At 45.1% G+C, this 21,862-nt stretch overlaps 1 protein-coding gene across 2 annotated transcripts in view; it reads right to left on the bottom strand.

Annotated features, from left to right (window-relative positions):
- The window catches only part of SIRT7 (sirtuin 7), an 83,272-nt gene that overhangs the window by 15,491 nt on the left and 45,919 nt on the right, over nucleotides 1–21,862 (bottom strand). For both annotated transcript variants that reach the window (XM_085884712.1, XM_085884711.1), the window contains exons 3-8: nucleotides 11,255–11,359; nucleotides 6,305–6,375; nucleotides 5,804–5,876; nucleotides 5,431–5,529; nucleotides 1,716–1,946; nucleotides 1,276–1,356 (exon numbers count right to left, since the gene is read on the bottom strand). In XM_085884712.1, coding sequence (XP_085740838.1) covers nucleotides 1,276–1,356; nucleotides 1,716–1,946; nucleotides 5,431–5,529; nucleotides 5,804–5,876; nucleotides 6,305–6,375; nucleotides 11,255–11,359 — 660 coding nt within the window. The remainder of the gene's footprint in view (nucleotides 1–1,275; nucleotides 1,357–1,715; nucleotides 1,947–5,430; nucleotides 5,530–5,803; nucleotides 5,877–6,304; nucleotides 6,376–11,254; nucleotides 11,360–21,862) is intronic.

Raw genomic sequence — 21,862 nt, 5'->3', positions numbered from 1 at the left:
TCCCACATGTTATGTCGATTTGTCCATAATTTTCTCATGTCCTTGTCTTATATAATTACAAGTTATTCCAACAGCTTATGGTCTAATTTTAAGCAAATTGTGAAATCTCTTGGAACAAATTATTACTCCCATCCACCCTCAGTTTCTCAAACTCGTGAAATTTGTACTTTGCCCATACTATATTCACATTGGGAGAAAGGCTGGTAAAGGGGCATTTGAAGGCTTTCATTCCAAAATGAGATATCTGCATTGGGTTGTCACTTGTCAGACACGATGAATGTTGGATACCAGGTTTTGAAGCAAAGGAAGTTTTTTTTTTTGTTTTAAACAACATGAAATTTATAGTTTTGAAGAAAAATATTTTTATATATATATATATATATATATATATATATATATATATATATATATATATATATATATATATATATATATATATATATATATATATATATATATATATATATATATATATATATATATATATATATATACACACATCGAGAATGATCGAACATAGCAAAGCTGACTAACTCGGGTTTGCAATCACATCTTCAATTTTTAGTTCACTTTTACCCCTTCAACAAGGCAACCAGTTCCATCTATGGGATCAAAGGCTGGTAAAGGGGAATTCAAAGACTTTCATTCCATTTTCATTCACCTTTCTCCCAATCCCTTGACATTTAATCTGTGAACCATGACCCTCCCTCCCATGAAGTCTCAAATGAGTCATTTCCTCCCCCACGTGCTGCCTGACGTCACTCTGCTGCACTTCCACCTGAAATAAACTTTCACCCCTATCCCTTCTCCAACTTTTGCTCTGATGAAGAGCTAACAACCAGAAATGTCAGCTTCTCCTTGCTTCCCATGGCAGTTAACATACATTTGATAAATGTCCTGTTAAAGCCTGGTGTTGGCTTAGTGGTTAGGATGGTGGCTTGGGATCCCAGGGTCCTGAGTTCAAGCCCCGTTGGCTGCTGAATTAACACCAGGGGGTTGACTCAGCCTGTCATCCTTCCGAGGTCGGCGAAATGAGTGCCAGTGTACTGGTCCCGGTGTATGCCCTGGTTAGAATAGGTGTACCATATCCCTGCGTGTCGTAAGAGGCGACCAGGGTTGGCGTCAGGAAGGGCATCCGGCCATAAAACATTGCCTCAAGAAAAAGCCAAACCCCTGCACAGCAGGGAAAAATGGCTGTAAAAACGATAAATGTCCTGTTAATGCCGTACAATATTTTAAACAAAAAGTATGACAAACATAAATAAATGAAATGACCTGAAGGTTGACAATGTATAGCTTGGCTCGTTTACCACGCACGCGCTCCATGCCCCATAGAGAAGGGTATTTCTTGAGAACCTGAAAACAGTGAAAGGAAATAAATTAATGTTGTTTATTGGAAAATAAAAATGAGAGGTGAGAGAGCCCAAAAATTGCAGTGAGGAGACCAAGAATAAAATTAAAAAAAAAGAAAAGTAGGCTAAGGGGTGGGGAAAGAAAGAGTGAATGGAGAAAAAGGGCAATGACAAAATAATAGAGAGAATGGCCAAGTAAGAAAATTAGCAGGAGTGAAGGAAAGAGGTAGTGACCGCAAATATGGAATAAAACACTGGAATCAAGTGACTTAAGAGCAACATGTATAGAGTGCCTCATGTCTAGCATTCCAAAAAGCTGGTATGCCATTTCTATAGGATACTTAGTTTGGAAGCATGGCACACCTTGAGACTTGAGCCGAGGCATAATATTGTGTCTGCACGGCGCGCAGCTCGCAGCGCCCCAGCCCAATTGAGTGGCTGCTCAAGAGCACCCTTTTCTCCAAAATGGACAATCGTGTCACGAAGTTGGGAGGAACAGGTTGGACACATACGCCCTGTGATGTGACGCCGAAGGCCTGTCTTCTCGGTGACATCAAAAAGGCGCACAATTTCGTGTCCACAATCTGTGCACACCTGAGGATGGGAACATGACTCGCAACACTCCACAGATGTCAGAAGCAAAATTAAAAAAAAAAAGATGAATAAAATAGTACAGATGCTTGCATCTGCATTTCAAAAGCACAGAAACAGGAAACATCGACAAAATAATCCATCCATCCATTCGGACCATACTCTGTGCAGAACGTTGGTGCTGCCTAAGCAGTTTCCTTGGCTATTACTATTGGACACAATCCTGGACGGGTCGCCACTTCGACACAGGATACCAGCATGCTGGCACTCATTTTGAAAAACTCGGAAGGGTGACCGGTAAAGTCAACCCCACCTGGTATTAATTCAACAGCTGAGTGGGATTTCAACTCAGGATCCTAAGATCCAAAGCCCACCAATATTGGACCACAAAATAAAGATCCTGAATAAATTCCTCCAATCAATATGCATTGGAAATTTTGCACATACTGAATATATGTATGTGTGTGTGTATATGTATGTATATATATATATATATATATATATATATATATATATATATATATATATATATATATATATATATATATATATATATATATATAAATATATATATATAAATATATATATATATATATATATATATATATATAGATATAGATATAGATATAGATATAGATATAGATATATATATATATATATATATATATATATATATATATATATATATATATATATATATATGACTTTTCAATGGAATTTCACCCACCACAAATTAAAATGGAAAAATAAAAATTAAAAGAAAAGGTGGCAAAAGAAAAGGAAAGTATAGATATTAAAGAGAAAGAAAAAATATATTTACATTCCTTTTGAACTGAGGTCAGTTAGGATTAAGGGGGAAGCAGGATGCATGTAAAGAGTTCCAAAGTGGTGCAGTGAGGGAAAGAAACTAGAAGAATTCCTCATAGTTTTAGTCCTCAGAACAGATACAGTGTATGGATTGGAAGCAACTGCCAAACATGTCGAGCGACGAAAAGTACGTTCAGGCGCAACAACGTGTGAGAGACCCTCAGAGCATGTTCCATGAAAATATCTGTAGAAAAGGCTCAGAGAAGCAACAAAGCGCTGGACTGAGAACATTCCACGGATGATGCAAACTCCTGTCCCATCAAATTGGCAACATGTCACCAGATTGTGTCAAGGAGCAATAGGCGACAAACAGGAGCAACAGCCCAAATATGGCAACAATACTCCGTGACAGGTTGGATGGATAGAACACATAGCAACTGGAGGAAGGTATCGCCAAGCACAAAATAAGCAGCCAAAATAAGCAAAAGGCTCTCTTAGCTATAGCAGAGATGTACTTTTCCCAGCTGAGGTTTGAGCTAATATTCAATCCAAGCAGATGGATAACAGGGTGTTCTTGCAAAGGTGAAGAACCCATAAACAGGGTTGGAAAACGGGGTGCTCTTGATCTGGACACAAACAACGAGAGGGGGAGCACTCGGTAGAGTGCAAAACCTCCGCCGCCAATACTGCTGGGTCACTTAAGTGAACCTGATATCCTATTCATTGTAGGTCAAAACGGATCAGACTCTACCGAACCACGATTGAATAAACTAAACTAGATCGACGCGCATGTAGAAATGCCAAAAAAATAAAATCGAAATTTTTTTGAAAAAAAGTTGCAAAATTTGTTTGTTTTTTTCTCTAACAAATTTTTTTTGGGGGGGGGGGGTTGGAAATCACTTAAAACGTCGAAATGCAAAAAAAATTCAAATATTTTTCAAATAAAATCGAAATTTTTTTGAAAAAATGTTGCAAAATTGTTTTTTTTTTCTCTAACAATTTTTTTGGGTTGGAAATCACTTAAAACATGTAGAAATGCAAAAACAAAAATTAAAATTTTTTTTCAAAATGGCCACCATAGCAGCCACATTGGACTTTGGACCAAGTCCAAAATCTAATGGCATGATCCTTGGACCATACCTAATCCCCCCCCACCAAGTTTCGTCGAAATCCGTCCAGGAGTTTTTCCATAATACTGTTCACAAACAAACAAACAAACAAGACAGGGGTGAAAACAGTAACCTCCTTCTTTCTTCGATGGCAGAGGTTAACAAGTGAGTCTTCTTTTTGTTGAAAGTAACGAGCCAGTAATTTCTCCAGTTAATCACACTCTTTAGGTCCTGATTGAAAGTGACACTGGCCTGGACACGAGAAGTGGGAGGACATGGTTCCTGGGTGTGTAATACAGTGTTGAGTCATCTGCATAAATAGTTAACTGTGAAAGAATGCAATCAGGCAGATCATTGATTTATAACAAGAACAATGTAGGATCCAACACAGCCCTAAGGAACACCAGTATTAATATTATGGACAGGGGATCACTGTCCCTTGAATCATCTGAGCAACTTTCCTGAGTGTGATGATAACAGTGGAAAAACTTGTGTCAACACGTGAAGGACAAGTGGCCAATGGTTGTCTGTGGTTTTAATGTGAAGAGTATGCAGCAAACATTCAGCAAAGAGATTGACCTTATCAAGTAAGCACTTCAGGGCCATTGAATAGGACAGGAATCGATGATCGATTACGGCAGAGAATGCTGTTAGCAATTACCCAAAAGGCTCTGGAACCTAGCCGTTGACTTGAGATGGAATCACAGAGATTCTGCATTGTGTCGCTTAGCATTCTCTCATACTCATTTGCAGCAATTGCTTGCAAAGCAAAACAAGTGACGCACCTCTCTCGAGCAAACCCGATGATACTGATTGAAAAAGTGATTGTGATGGGTGATGGCAGCAGAACAAGCTGGAGTGAACTATGGCTGAGAGTGTGGTTGCACTTGGTCAGTCTGCAAAGGGATAAAGAGGTTCATACCAACAGTAACACTCAGTAACTTCCTTGGCAGCTAGCTTCACGTGGATTGTAACAAAGGTTTGAGTTCCAGTGAACATCGGCAAGAAAAGAATTGAAGCCATTCCAGTCAACCTTGCGATATTAGAAGACAGTCTGATGGGCAGGATGAACAACAGTTGATGGTGAGGAGAAAGAAAATTGAACTTCAATGTTGACACAATCAAAGATTCCTCGAGGAGGGAGAATTCTAGCAGTACAATCCCCATGATTTGAGCACAAAAATAGATCAAGAAGATACCAGTTATCAGTAACTCGATCAGGAATTCGAGTAGGAACTGAAATTATTTGAGTAAGGTGAAAATGAAAGTAGGAACTGAAACATGGCGAAGTTAAATGCACTGACAACAGGAGCATCCGTGCTGTGAGATGGGTATAACCATTCTTTGTGATGATATTATGGTCTTTGGAGACTTTACTGTTCATCAGTTGGATGTCGAGAAAGTGCGCATATCAAGATCGTCAGTGATAGCATCAAAATTATTACAAAATAAATAAACAACTAAAGTAATCATTAGCCTGTATAATGCATAAATCAGTCATGTGATAACCTATGCTCCAGTTAAACAGATTTCATTTCAAATATTTCATCATGTTTCCTGTAGAACCTCACCTCGATATACATGTTCCCATGCAACTCCGAGAGGGCAGTGCGTGATAAGCCACTGCGAAGGTGGAGTCCATCACAGTTCTGCGATACAATGTGCTGCACCTGGTCAAGCATACAGCATGGCAAACGTAAACTGAATACACACACACACACACAAAACCACGATTATAATTGTCAAGGAAGCTCCCACAGAAACAGTGGGAAATGAATGTACAAGTTTTTGGCAATGAACTATAACTCCAGTCGTGCTGCAAACATCATTTATGTAATTGGTCACAAAATTTCTCCATTGGTTTCTCTATCTGCCTGCTCCAAGTTTCCACTTCGCCATTCTTGCATCACCCCAACACCCTAACGTCCCCTCACAAGCACTCACCAGCCCTTCTGCATGCATTTTGGCCAGTGCCATGTGTGTAATGGTGGGATTTGCATCACTCAGCTCTCCTGCACTATGGGTAAAGGAAGAAACAGCACAGGACAGATTTAACAGCAAACTGCATAAGGAAACACTAACATTGTACCAAAAACATGAAATATCATATTTTTTTGAGATGTCAAGTCCTTGAATAACTTTAGCAACTTTCCCAGATGTGATAAAGAGAAATACAGATAAAATGCTACATGAATGCAATTCCCCATTATGATATCCTGACGGAACCTTCACAGATATCCAGAGGAACAGAGAAAGCCTCTTGTAAAAAAAAGGAAAAAAAAGGCATAGATTTAAGTCATAATTAAGCAAATAAATAAATAAAAATATAATAATTATTCCTTTATAATGTTTGTTTGAGACATGCACTAGTATGATGGAATTTGTATGGTTTGGCCTGTGTTTGGAGAACTGAACAACAATGAAAGTGAGTAAGGACAAACTTACCTGACAGCCTGGCCTTTCTTCAATAAAGTCCAAACTCCATTGGGGCCTCGGTAATCTGGGATAGAAGCAGCCTAAGGAAGAAAGGCATTACAGCTGGTTTTGCAATAAGTCAACTTTTTAAAAACACGCTAACTTTTCAACTGACATCAGGAACAAACTGAGAATTCAGGGTAAATCCAATTCGAAACAATCTTCTTCATACTGCTGAAAAATAAAAATCTGACCACTGGGAATTTTCTGGCGATAGGATTGATAATAATGCAGAGGCAAAATCAAAATAATTTTTTTAATACAATGCTTTTCATTTAGTTCTAAATTTCAAGGCGCTTTACAAAGAAGGGTAAAGTTTCAGCAATAGAGCTGATTTCCACAGGAAACGCTGCATTACAATCTCTCTCCAGATGTGTGCAAAGGTAGAGAAATAGGCCGTGGCACAGTGGTACAAGTCCCTCGAATACAGTTCCCGTGCAACAAAGATGGGGGGTTACTTGAAATAAATTTGTACGAGTTCCATATAAGTATCAGAGTCAGAATCACCTTATCCCCACACGCACTCTGTGCGTGATTCACGCAGGTCGTGGATCATGGAGATCAAGAGGTCGTGGAGAGATTCACTTACCTCGGCAGTGACATTCATGTCTGCTGGCTGTGAGTCAGAGGTCAACAGACGTATGGGTCGAGCTTGGGGAGTCACTGGATAATGGGGTGTGGCGCTGCCGGTACCTGTGCGGGAAGACGAAAGTCCGAGTCTTCAGGTCCTTCGTGCTTCCAGTCTTGCTCTATGGATGTGAGACTTGGACTCTGACCAAGGATCTGAGACGGAGCCTCAATTCCTTTGGTACCAGGTTTCTTCGGAGAATCCTTGGCTATCACTGGTTGGACTTTGTGTCCAACGAGTTGTTGCTGAGAGAGACTCAAATGTGATTTGTTACCTGCATAGTCCGTGAGCGTCAGCTGCGGCTGTCTGGGCATGTGGCTCGTTTTCCTGTTGCTGATCCTGCTCACCAGATTCTCTCAGCGAGGGAGTCTCGTGAGTGGAGAAGGCCAATGGGCCGACCACGTGCCTCGTGGTTGCAGCAGGTTGATCAGCATCTCAAGGAGATTGGGATGGGCCAGGCATCTGCCTGGGGGATGGCCAGGCGGAGGCCCCTGGAGTACCGGCGGAAAGTGGACACAACGACGCGCTGCTCTGGTACATGCTCCCATACCTGACCTGACCTAACTATGTGCTCATAAATTTCATGAAAAAAAGCCCTTTATGAAAAAAATAGAAACAAGTGGTAATTGGCTTATATGGAAACCATACTTGTTGCAAAATAGTATATTTGAAAAGTGAAATTGCTGTGCAAGTGGTTGTAAGTACTTTTTCACTTTATTTTTGACATAACCTCGCCAAAAACTCAACCAAATTCATTTCGCATGATAAAAAAAGTTGTTTTTTGTTGAAAATGGGATGAACATGAAAATATTTCATTTGATAAAATGAAAGAAACGTATTCGGCTGGAATGCAAATTAAATTGTTAAAACTCCAAGTTGAGAATATGCAACGTGGAAGTTGTTAAATGTTTTGATATTTAAAGGGTGATTAAATTTCACGTTACAATACTGTGTCAGTGAATATTTTTGTATACAGGTATTTTGCAATAATTTGGAGCCGGTGGGACATTTTGCAAGTTTTGAATTATACAGTTCACCAATTCCTCCCCGACAAGTATGAAGCAGTTGTAGACCAAGACAGTGTTGGTGGTTGGTTAATACTAATCAGCGAATTCATGACGAGAGCAGCATTGTACAGTGTCTGCAGATTTTCATTTGTGTCCGGTATGCACTCGTTTCGTTACCTGTTGATCATTCTCTGCCTCATCAGTGGAGCTCTCAGCAGATATGGAGTTATCAACCAGATCCTCTGCCAAAAGGGTTTCAGAATAAACAATAATCACTCGTTTGACGGTTTGATGGTGTTAGAAAAATGACCTGATGAAATATTTTCTGTACCAGGAGCCTTTTCTTCAGGTTCTATGTCCGATATGGAGTATCGGTCCCTTCCACTTGCTTAATTGTTCGTATGAAGAGCTTGTTGAGTCTGCCTCATGCAAAAATCTCCTTTTTACTTCATAGTTGTAGTCTGATGATGCCATCACAGAAGTTTTGGTATGCATCCATACATCCTGTCTGGATTGGTGTTGATCGGATAACATGTGCCATCTGCTCTAAGTACTTGTACCATTTACTCCATCAGACATAAGCAGTCATTTACTGTGGGGGTCTCGCTCCACCTGCTTGAACTCTGCCATCCCCCCCCACCCCCGAACCCCTCATGTAAATATTGATCGCTCCCGAATCTGGATTCAGATGCATCGGAAAACAAGAAAGAGCAATTAGAGATTGCAGACCCTTGACAGGCAATGTGTTGTGTGCTGTATTTTGTGTGGCGGTGTGTTACAAAATTAATAACATAGTAGATGTAATTAATATGTTCCAAGAGGTTATTAGTAAGTAATCAATAAAAGTACTCACATTCCAATTGCACCTATTTGATATAAATACTCCTTATGACATGATCTATCATATTTATTTTATGAGGAAAAAAACAACATGTCGATGCATTGATTAGAGACTGCATTCAGGCCTTGACTACCTAAAAGCTACAAGTTGTCAGTGACAAACATGACAATCCTGACAATGGAAACTCAACCGAATGTGTTCATGGCTCAATTCCCTCCTCTAAGCCGAGTGAGGCAAACTTATGTTTATTTTCTCTCATGTTTTGAAAATCACCAATATGCACAAGTGTTCACAATCCGAACAACAAACTGAGTTTTGAACACAAAATGAATGCAATTGTTTGCATTAATTTGTGTTGAAAAAAAAAAATCATTGAAGTTGTCACTGACACTACATGTAAGCTTACATAGATTAGACTACCAAGAGTGGCCTGGAGTTAAACTTGACAGCGAAGTACGTTTGACATGTCACATTGAGCACCAGATTTCTTGGCCTTCCTCCTGACTTTACTGATATCACAGAAGCGTTTGTCACTGCTAATCGTAGCCTGTACTAGTATTGTCGTTTGTCGGTTGAGCATTGATGCATGATTGTGTATCTTCAAAATCTAAACCGAGATCGGCTCCGGGGTCTGAAACAACTTTGCTTTATTTGCAGTCATACAGCTTCCAATCAGTTGCAAAACTTAAGGATTGAAGCCAGGATTCGTTGGTAAACAGAATGAAATTACTATTTCTTGAAGAAACTGTGCATAATGCAAAATTTTGACGAAAATTCAGCAAACAGACGTGGGTGCCGCCATATTGCCTTCATCGGTGGTCATGCCAGATAGAACATAACTTGTGATTGGTCAATCATGCTAATTAGCTGCAGTTGTTGCATGATGTTCTGAAATGCATTTTCTGATTCGCCAAATTTGGCACGGGAGTTGTTCACTAAAACTTGAATATTCATTGCCACAATTTGATCCATGGTTTTGATTTGAGCAATATTTTGCCATGGGATAAAAAATATTTGAAAAAAAAGTGTAATATTTTATAATTACTGTGAAAAAAATGAAGTTATCCCCAGCTATGTAACACGGATGTGAGGAAGCAAGGTCCAGACCTATTGCAACCAAAAAGCAATTGGGTCATGTTAATAATTCCTGTTTCATCATCATCATCCATTGATAGAACACGAACAACCAGTATCCAACCAGGAAAGTTTTTTGCAGATCATGCTAAACAACGGATAATTCTGTTACTGGAATAGTCATAACCAACGGCTTCTTGTCAAAAATGTTCCTCATAGCATAGATAAAGTCATAATTATCTTTTATAGCTTTTTTATACAAGATAAGGGACATGAGCAAAAAAAAAAAAAAGAAGCTCAACCTAAGTTTACAAACTTGTGTTGGTCAGTACAGTTTCACTTTATTTTTTTTAAACTCTTTCATATTATGCTTATTTAATTCATGAGGCTGGGGAGAGCTATGCAAGGAGCAAGGAAACCTGTCAAAAGGGTTGCCGATCAATTATAATTGGAACTATAGTGCTATTTTAGGGATTACATTGCCTTACATTAGGACAGGGAAAAAAGAAGTAAATAAATCATTAATAAAAAAAGACGATGTAAACAATCAACGTGCAGGCGGATTACAAAATGGCAGTAGTAACCCAAGATAAAGAAGCATAAGGAAAGGAAGAAAATGCAAATGGTGCATGCTATTTTATATGATATGCCTGGTGTTGGCTTAATGGTTAGGGTGGTGGGCTTGGGATCTGAGAGTCCTGAGTTCAAACCCTGCTCAGCTGTTGAATTAATACCAGGTGGGGTTAACTCGACCTGTCATTCTTCAGAGGTTGGCAAAATGAGTGCCAGCATGCTGGTATACTGTGTCGGTGTGGCGACCCGTCCAAGATTGTGCCCAATCGCCAAGGAGACTGCTTAGGCAGCACCAATGCTCTGCACAGTGTGTGGTCCCAATGGATGGATGGATGGATGGATGGATTTTATATGATAGTGTCCCCAAGCAATTTCCAATCAACGAGGGTGACTGGTTAAAAACTTGCCATTGCCACAAACATAATAAATAGATATGCTCATACAAAAAAGAAAACAATATTGGTAAAAGCACAACTGCATGGATGCTACATTGATTGGTCAACAGAACATGAATAAGTGGGAATTTAAGCAGAAAAACATGAAAGGTAGCATAATCATCAGGATGAAGGTTGATGGTCAAGGGAATACCAGAATCCGAATGGATTTTATGGAAATATTACAGGTACAGTTTGTAGTGGGTAAATTTTAACAAAAAAAAGTCTTGCTTTATTTGTTTGTCATTCAATACAAATGCAAATAATTGAAAGCAACCAAATTATTTGTCCTTTTATCCTACTGGAATTAAAGAACTAAAGAAGAAGAAAAAAAAAACAAGAAAAAAAAGCAAGAATACTTACAGTGCTGACACCAGCTCCAGTGTACACAACAAGGTATTTAGCCATGCGTACTGCCTCCACCAGCATCTCAACCTTGGCACGGATCTCCTCCATAGGCTCAACTCGCTGTGTAAGACACCACGGCATGACATGTATATCTACACGAATAAGTGTGTGTGTGTGTGTGTGTGTGTGTGTGTGTGTGTGTGTGTGTGTGTGTGTGTGTGTGTGTGTGTGTGTGTGTGTGTGTGTGTGTGTGTGTGTGTGTGTGTGTGTGTGTGTGTGTGTGTGTGTGTGTGTGTGTGTGTGTGTGTGTCCTCCATAACTCCAGAATGATAAAACCTATCAGCCTGAAACTTTGCATGCATACCAAGAAAACTCCAAGGAAGTGCAAGAATGAAAAATGGGTGTTTGGGTTAATTAAAACACCGGTTTCGAATATAATTAACAGCCTTATTTAATTATATCCTTCATCAGGTGATCTTCAGCTGCCTTACTGTCTGGAGTCTTAATGCGTTTCCTGGATAACCTCGCTGGGGTCTGAAGCCGCCATGTTTTTTGGCCTGATCAACCATGCTTTGACTTGGAACAGGACGCAATGATTTCTTAACGATAATGGGGTTTTTTTCCACTTTCCTCACTCGTATTATTGAATGCCTGTTCATCATAGCTATGAATTGCTGTATTCATCACTTTTGTAAGTGCTATAGTTTTCAAATTAAGAGCATGGAGTGATTTATTGCATTGTATGATAGGATTTTCCACGATCTACTCTCACGGACTAAATCAAGTATATCATCGAAATAATATTTTGGTTTTGAGGATCAGATATCCTCCGGACCAAATAAGTGTCGAAATCTGTTTTGAAATCTGATAATTTAAAGAAATAACGAGTCTTATAACTAAGCTGATATACCTATTTACTTTAAGCAAGCTCGGCTAGATACCTCGTTCTCAATCGATACACAAGAAAATGTTATATTTCCAAAGCATTAAACTTACTTTTTTTGACGGTTTGGAGAATTATATTGAGCGAACCAAAAACTTAGGAACGTGCCAAAATTAACCAGCTTCATTGAGCTGTGTGATTTAATGCATTCACTGCTAGAACTCGCACCCTGTCCCCCAGAGGGACTGCCTACCCATAGTGTCTGTTAGATCTGTGTCTATAATTTAGGAGGTTTTGCGAGGTACACTGCAGGGAATCAAATCATAACTGGCAAAAAAAGCTGTTTAAAAAAAAAGTTTTAACGTTTGCGTGGACCCTGAACTGATATACCACGTGACACATGCACAGACGAGCAGCCAAAATGGTGGATTTATAGATTCATTTTTTATTTCTTAAACTGTTGCGTGCACGGTGAAGACCGGCTTTAAAGTTAAAAGGATCCTTTATGGTATTGAGCGACAGCCAGGCCAACCGTTCCTCATCAACCATTGAATTGGAGTGCTAAAGCCACTTGCCGAGCACCCATTGTCAATTGCGGAACCTCGCTACGTCATTCTGAGTGAATCGTTCACTCACTGCAGACGATTTTGCTGCCCCACATCACTCAGAGTGAGTGGTTCGTGAAATAACACCCAATTTCTGAGCTCATGTAAATAAATGGAAAAAGAAAAAAAATGTAGGTTACCCACCCGAGACAATAGGGAAGCAGGGTAATTTTGTGTGCCGATAGACATCGAAGCTGATACACCAGAAAAAAAAAATCACAGAACTGTCAGAAAGCATCCATATATGAAAATGTAAATTAAAAAAACAAAACCAACTAGAAATCACTTGTACACCCACACCCACACTCGACAAAACAGCACAAAGTACAATGGCACTCGGGAGAGCACTTGCCTCTGCCAGGTTGAACAGTTCACATTTTATACCCCACCGATGAGCTGGATCTGAAGCAAAATTGAATCCGCTTGTTCTTGTCACCTAACCAACTCATCCACCTTGTTTTGTCATAACTCTTTCACAACTTTTTGAGATATAATGATACTATATATATATATATATATATATATATATATATATATATATATATTGTTGCGAATTAGCGCCCGCCGGCGTGCGGAAGGCCACGTGACTCGAATCGCGGCACGTCACCCACCGGACGAACAATTCAGTTGTGACCCTCTCGGACCAACGCCGGGAGCTAGTCACGGGTCGGGGTTTAACCTCACCACGATCGTGCAAATTGCCCACCCGCACAGGATAGGGTTGCTCGCCAAATTCGATCTACCTAAGTACCTGCGCGAATGGTCGACCGGGCGATCGCACCACCCCACAGGCCGACTCCGGACACGAACCGCTTAAGCGGTCCGTTCCGTGCAACAGTGATAACCGAGTGGTGTTATTGTCGGCCTCGACGGTTCCGATTAATTATTGGGCGTATTAAGCCCATTATAAACCCTTTACGTGAAGCAGGATGGAGGGTCGATTAAAAGGAAGGAGACGAAGCGAAACGGGAAAACAGTTCAACACAATGCACATTTATTCTGCGGCACACGGAAAGCACGTATATACAGCCACAATAATCAAAATGCACATACAAAGTGAAAGCAAGAGTTAAACCGAATACGCGTACACACGGCAACACTTGTACAGTTCTACTTTACAGACGGCGCCAACACACATTCATTTGAAAGCAAAAGAAAGAAGCCACCCTCATAGACAAGGGGGTAGACGGAGCCCGTGGGCCTTTATGGCGTGGGAATTGGCAGACCGAACGAGTCCCACGAGACCGTTGCAGGTTACCTGCACCCTCGCGGTGCGATGGTATGCGGGTTCTCTCCGGCGCTCCTTGTACGAACGCGCAGGTCCGCGCGACACAGCTGGCAGAGCGGCGCCTACAGTCCACGTCCCCTCCGCGACGTCCGGACTCTCCACCGACTGCAAGCTCCAACAAGCGGGTCGCTCTACGGACCGCTTCTCCAAGACCCAGACGGGCAGAAGACCATGAACCGCCGACTGACACTGACACTCTCACAGACCGTCCTGACCTGACCTCCTCTGACGTGACTTCTTCAGCGGCGCCTCCATCCGCTTTTATTTCCGCGGCACCCCGCCCCTCCCTTCGCGGCACGCGGGGGGCGGGGGGGTGGACATTCCACAAGAGAAATCGGGGTGGGAGTTGAGTTCCAACCGTAATTCTTGTTTACCAGGGAAATCGGGGTGGGAGTTGCGTTCCAACCGTCATTCTTGTTTACCCGGGAAATCAGGGTGGGAGTTGCGTTCCAACCGTCATTCTTGTTTACCAGGGAAATCTGGGTGGGAGTTGTTGTTGTTCCCCTTTGGTGTTCGTGGAGATGTTGACGGTTGCTGGCGGAGTGGTGAGCATGACGTGGTTGTTGAGAGGCAGGTGTGGTTGTGGTTGTTGTGAAGCGGAGTTGTGGTTGGTGGTTGTTGTGTGATGGCGGTTGAGACGTGGTTGGTTCAAAAGAAAGATAGAACAGAAAAACGCCGAACTCAAAGCGTCGCAGCCCGAATGAATCACATAAATTCCCTCTATACAACGGATTTGGGGCTAACTACACATGTACTTAGAGATATCTCACCTACGGGCCCTTCATGGTGTAATGCGAATTTCCACAGCCGTAACACTACTCCCTCCCCTTTTTACAGACTCGTCCCGAGTCGTCAAATTCTCGTGTGCCATCATGTGTAGTTCTCCCCTAGTACGTTTTACCTTCGGATCCCTGAGTGCGACATTCATGGTATTCGTGTCCCCAAAATAAATAACCTGAGGGCTGAGTAACTAACTAAAGAAACACACTCACTCAGACGACTTAAATAAAATTGCCGGCGCTAGACAGACATGCCGGGGGCGCACTCATATTTACAGTACATCTTAACTTACAAATTTTACACTAAACCATGGCCCAGGATCAATGGACTTTGCAGGAAAAAGAACAAGTCAACAGTCAACGGTGAACCGGCGCACGGGCCGCTACTGCAGGCCCGTGTTGTAGCTGCCAACAAGACAGTCCTTGCAACTTCCACAAAGATCCTGGCGCACATGGCAATGAACAGGGGGGGCAAAGCAAAATTTACGGGGGCAAAAAGTAGATGAGGGCAGTGGGCATGGCATGGCAAAGGCAGCAGGCAACCACAGCCTGCAGAACAAGGCCTTTGCAGGCAAACACAGCCGGAAGACGATCCGGCCGGTACAGGCCTCGCAGCAAAACTCAGCTGCCGATGAAGTTGGCCGGCCTTTGCCTTGCAGTGCATTTTGATGGAGGGAGTGCCGTGGTGCTGGCCACTCGGAAGGTGGGCTCAGACCTACCGACCTGTCTCCCTCCCACCTATCGCCTTTGCCTGTCACTGTACATACCCACTCCCTTAATTTGTAAAAACCCAATTTAGCCCCAATTAATTTTTTTTGTTTTATTTTCTTTTTATTCCGATACCTCCCACTATAATTTGTCCCCGAACCCCCTCTATCGTCCTTGTTCGGCTAACCTATCCTGTCACCTAGCCTACTCCCAGCCCCTCCGTTCCCTTCCCGGAGGGGAATAAGAGAGAGCTGGCGTCCTGTGTCGAGGCCCAACGAAGCCTCAGGATGGCCTCCCCAGACTTCAGCGATCTAACCCAAAGTGGGTCCAGCGGCCCACAACAAGAGCGAAGGGATGGATGGTGCGGAGGGGTACACTTCCTAATCTACCCTATCCATTTAACTGTTAAACGACCCCGGGGCTTTCAGCAAGCGCCTCTCGCTTAACCTATCGGTTCCAGCAACCCAGATTCCCGTCGCCTGTGTTGGTGTCCTTTCAATTTCGGGCCTCGCCCCCCAATTTTCTTTCCGTGCACTCACACAGTCTCATGGCTGGGACGCGTGGGTCCCCTTGGCAGGAACGATCCTCTGCCGATCCTTCGACGATGGCACCCCCGGGCAATACACTGCCTCCGAGCCTTCCAGCTCCCTAAATACCGGGGAGTGCCCTCCATGGCAACTCCCCTGAAACGCTCACGTGGCAGGCTGGCTTCCCGCGCCCCTTTCCGAGGGTCACCCGTGCCCACAACACTGCCCACGCGGCTAACGGCGCCCCGGGCCCCCGCATCATGCGGGCGCACCCGTACCCACTACGCTATCCCGGTCCCCCATGGGCCCTTGGCCTACCGCGGCTGACTAGCCCGGTACCCAAGGTACCCACTCAGCGATACTCACCTTTCGCAGCCACGCTCCCAGCCCGTCAACAGGGCTCCTGCACCCCTCCAAACGGGTTTCGAGCCTACTTTCCCACCAACAACAAAACGACTTCCATTTTGTCAATTTGACTAACCCCCTAACTCACTCTACACTGACCCCGGGGTCCCTTGGGCGGGAGTCAATCCTCCCCCCAATCACTCATCGCACCATGCATTCCACATTCGCTCCAAACACACAGACCCGCTGGCCTCACTAACTCAAATGTCTCCACACAACTCACCAACTCTTCAACACAGTCCCCGCTGAACTCTGCCATCCTTCTAACTATCTCCCCTAACTCACTCGTGCTCCCACGTCATCCCTTAAACTATAGCACGTTCCTTTTAACACTACGTAGCTAAGCTACGTCCCCTCTACACATCCAAAGTCTGTCTTTGTCCTCAAATCCTCAATAAATCATTTCCCAACCTAAAGCTCACCTAAATCCCCCTAACTAATCCATTCCACGGGCCCCATGAGGACTTACCCCTGCCCCATGAAGCCGGTCTAGCGAAGCTAACCCTTCCCCCTAACTTGTTCCATCCTGTGCCCAGGCAAGGGGGTCTTCCACCCCTTGCCCGGGAATCCTGTTCACCCGAAAGTGAGGCTTGTTTTTTTTTTATTGCACAGCACCAGCGCGGCAACTCGCAACCTGCGCACCAGCGCGGCAATTCACAGCCGTGCACCTTTGGCGTGACGTCATGGCAGCTGTTCGCGTCCCTCGTCCCTCTTGGACGGTACCATCCGGCAGGGATTCACCCTCCTGCCGGATTCCAACTATACACGCAGTCATGACGTCACCCGGCGCATAAAAAAAAACACAAGCCTCACGTCTCGAGGGGTTCCCCACGCGAACACATGTGCTCTGCCCGTTGGAGCTGAACACACACACCCGCGTGGAGAACCCATCCAGTCCAAATCCGTTTACCTGCTAAACTTTGTCCGTCGCGGGATCGGCAAATCTACCGCTGGCATTTCCGGACCGGGTTTCACTCCCGCAAGCGAGCACGTGGCGGCCTCGTGCGTTGCACGGCCCGAACCTCGCGTTCACTGCTGGGTGAACCCGGCGCGGTCCCCATTACAGCTACGGACGCTACCCGGATTTTGTCCCTCTGTCGCCGTCGTCATCTCCATTCGACACACGCACTCCTACGTGTTACGACGCTCACACTCCACTCCATCACATTCACACCGGGAGACGCGGCTGCGTGCTCCCGCATGCCGACCGTCATCTCCCTCACATACCGCTCTCTCTCACACACGTCTCCCTCACACTCGGCCGCTCACTCACTCGTGCCATCCATCCCCTTGCACACGTGGCTCCTTCCACACACGGTGCCTCATCCACACACGGCGTGCTGGGAGGCACGCACTTCGGCACACCTGTCACCACACCACTCACACACTGGGTCGCTTCCACACACGGGGGCGCACACACACCTTGCACCACACACACCGGGACAACCATACTGGGGATACGTGTCCCCACAAGGGGTTCCGGGGTCTCTATACCCCCCCAAGCTCGGCGTGCACCTGTCCACAGCACCCGTCCCCTCGAACTCGCTCGACACGACCGAACTCACCTGGTCGTGAGTCACCTCAAGTGGGCATACTCCCTCCCCTCGTTCCTGGAGGAGGCTATCCAGCTGCTCGCACAGGGTCTCTAAACCAGTCTGCCATCTCCCCTCATGGTCCTCCCCTCCCTCTGTGTGTGTGTGTGCTCGTCTTCAATCCCATCCAATTCACCCTCTATCTCCCGTGTCTCTGTACATTTATTAGTTTCTGTTGTCTCCTCGTGTCTATTAGTCTCTGCTTCTTTCTGGCATCTTTCCCTTATCTTTACGTAGGTAAACCTTGCTTTCTCCCTCAGTCGCTTCCGTCCTTCCCTCTGTTTCACTCCTTGCTCTTTCACGATCTCCGCGTACCTCATCCTTGCTTTCCGTCTTAATTGTTCTTTTCTCTCCCTCCCAGTTCCTTTCATCTCGTGTCTTATCTCCCTCGTGCACGTCTCCGTCACCCTATTTAGTTTTTCCCTCTTGGTCACCGTCACTTTCTCTGTCACGACCCTCGCCCAACACATCTCCCGAATTACTTTGCCCTCACCCGCCTCCATTGCGGGCCTGACAACCGTTGCACTCCCTCCCAGCTCGTTCGTCCCCACACGTGGCGTCGCCATTTTGAGTTCCACTGCTATTGCCTTCATGCCCGCCTGCAGGCTTCAGCCCATGTTCTGCATCTCACCCCGCATCTCTTTCATTTCTTCCTTCACTTGTTGCGCATTTACTGTTATTGCCTGCAGAATCCTGTCGAGTGCACTCGGTTCGACAAGGATCGGGGGGTTTTGGCGGAGAGGGGGAGGGGAGGTGTCATACGCCGCGGCGGCTGCCATGCCCATTTCGGGCTCTGGGTTTGGTTGAGGGAGTTTGTCCTGCACAACAAGCATTTCCTGCACGGGGATTCCATCCTGGACCATGGATTCTACACATTCTAAATCCATATCTACCCCGGCTCCCGCTCGCCTTGAGACTCCATCTTATTTCTCGTAAGGGGTTAATTTTAATTGCTCGTAATTTGGAGGGAATCGGGGGTCGCTCCTCTCACCCCTGAACCGATTCCCCGTGAATTTAGCTTGGAGACGGGAGAGTTTGTTTCCCGCTCTCTGACACCAGTGTTGCGAGGAGGGGGGTGGGTTCGTATCCCATTCCTGACACCAGTGTTGCAAATTCGCGCCCGCCGGCGTGCGGACGGCCACATGACTCGAATCGCGGCACGTCGCCCACCGGACGGACAATTCAGTCGTGACCCTCTCGGACCAACGCCGGGAGCTAGTCACGGGTGGGGGTTTAACCTCACCACGATCGTGCCAATTGCCCACCCGCGCAGGATAGGGTTGCTCGCCAAATTCGATCCACCTAAGTACCTGCGCGAATGGTCGACCGGGCGATCGCACCATGCCACAGGCCGACTCCAGACACGAACCGCTCAAGCGGTCTGTTCCGTGCTACAGTGATAACCGAGCGGTGTTATCGTCGGCCTCGACGGTTCGGATTAATTATCGGGCGTATTAAGCACACTACGAACCCTTTACGTGAAACAGGATGGAGGGTCAATTAAAAGGAAGGAGACGAAGCGAAACGGGAAAACAGTTCAACACAATTCACATTTATTCCGCGGCACACAGAAAGCACGTATATACAGCCACAATAATCAAAATGCACATATAAAGCGAAAGCAAGAGTTAAACCGTATACGCGTACACACGGCAATACTTATACAGTTCTACTTTACAGACAGCGCCAACACACATTCATTCGAAAGCAAAGGAAAGAAGCCACCCTCATAGACAAGGGGGCAGACGGGGCCCGTGGGCCTTTATGGCGTGGGACTTGGCAGACCGAACGAGTCCGACGAGACCGTTGCAGGTTACCTGCACCCTCGCGGTGCGATGGTGTGCGAGCTCTCTCCAGCGCTCCTTGTACGAACGGGCAGGTCCGCGCGACACAGCTGGCAGAGCGGCGCCTCCAGTCCACGTCCCCTCCGCGACGTCCGGACTCTCCACCGACTGCAAGCTCCAATGAGCGGGTCGCTCTACGAACCGCTTCTCCAAGACCCAGATGGGCAGAAGACCATGAACCGCCGACTGACACTCTCACTGACCGCCCTGACCTGACCTCCTCTGACCTGACTTCTTCAGCGGCACCTCCGTGCACTTTTATTTCCCCGGCACCCCGCCCTCCCTTCGCAGCACGCGGGGGGGGGGGGGACATTCCACTCGAGAAATCGGGGTGGGAGTTGATTTCCAACCGTCATTCTTGTTTACCAGGGAAATCGGGGTGAGAGTTGTTGTTGTTCCCCTTTGGTGTTCGTGGAGATGTTGATGGTTGCTGGCGGAGTGGTGAGGATGGCGTGGTTGTTGTGAAGCGGCGTTGTGGTTGGTGGTTGTTGTTGTGTGATGGCGGTTGAGACGTGGTTGGTTCAAAATGAAGATAGAACAGAAAAACGCCTAACTCAAAGCATCGCAGCCCGAATGAATCACGTAAATTCCCTCTAGACAACGGATTTGGGGCTAACTACACATGTACTTAGAGATATCTCACCTACGGGCCCTTCATGGTGTAATGCGAATTTCCACAGCCGTAACACTATATATAGTTGCAGATTCCAGAATCAGATCCGACGAATGTATACAAACATTTCGGTCCTTCAACAGTTATGTCCCGAAATGCATGTCCAGGATAGACCCATCCCTGTGGCTGGTGGGATTCTAACTTTGATGCATTGAGAAGGGTAAAGAATAGATTCCTTTTCTTTTGGGATGGCCTTTTTCTCTCTACGACAGACACATTCATGCACATGAGATAGGCGTTAGCCCAACGGAGGCTCGACACCCACCTCTTTCCATCGACGTTCGACACACCTCTTTCACTAACGTTGATACCCACCTTTTTACATCGACGTTGCAACCCTGTTCAACAGCTCTATGGACGCTAACTGTCTTTTTTTCCGTGTCGGGCTGAACATTGAGGTAATAATTGTTGTTAACGTTTTATGAGCGCTTCACGTTTTCGCTCGGTAATTCTGGCAAATGGCTGCTTTCTGCCGTTCATCCAGTCGTCGTTACAGTGCCGTTGCAATGATCGCGAGATTAGCAGTTGGTGATGTGCAACGATGCGCCAATAGGCAAGGTGGATTTGGCTGAAGTCTGCTTGAGGCTCCGCCCAGACTGGCCGCCTATAAAAAGGACGAGTGGACTTTTTTTTCAGTCAGTTCGTTGACAGCTGGTTGCAGTTCTTACAGCTTTGAGAGTTTTGTGACAGTTTGTGTCAGCTGGTGACAGTTGAATATGTGCCAGCCGGGTGACGGCTATTTTCAGTTCCAGTGAGACAGTTGGTGAGCTGGCGACAGTTGAGTATGTGACATTTGGTGATGGCCTTGCAGCCTTCCAGCTTCTCTCAGCACCTTACAGTTTCTCACAACGCCTCAGTGCCTTACAGTTTTTCAACCTGTCCATACTTATCCTTTCCTTCCATTGATCCAGCATTATCCAAACCTAGATAGACTGCGAGGTAATTACCAAACTAATTGACCTGTCATAGTCAATTAGTTTAACCGCACCAGCGGTTAAACGCTCGGCCGCCCAAATTAAGATCTAATCAAGATAAGATTGGTGCTTTGCTGAGGGCACGCTCCCCATTCAGGAAACCACGTGACCTCTAGTTAAATGGCAAAATTAGACGGTGGACACTGGAACTCGTGGTTAACTGATTGGCTTTCATGGTTCTAAGGCAACCCACCGTACCACAAAGTTAATTGTCGGTGGTGGCCCCAGGTCTGGCTCTTCCGAGGAGAAACGGGGATTAACCCCCTTATAATACACTCGGTACCCATGGCCATAACAAACTGGAGTCCGGGAGTGGGATTTTTCTAACCCCTTGATCAATAAATT

This window comes from Eptatretus burgeri, chromosome 6, assembly GCF_056783735.1.
Source record: "Eptatretus burgeri isolate ZD-2024b chromosome 6, Ebu_testis_v1, whole genome shotgun sequence".
Classification (NCBI taxonomy): Eukaryota; Metazoa; Chordata; class Myxini; order Myxiniformes; family Myxinidae; genus Eptatretus; species Eptatretus burgeri.
The sequence above is the reverse complement of the archived record's forward strand: the minus strand, read 5'-3'. Positions and strand labels throughout refer to the sequence as shown.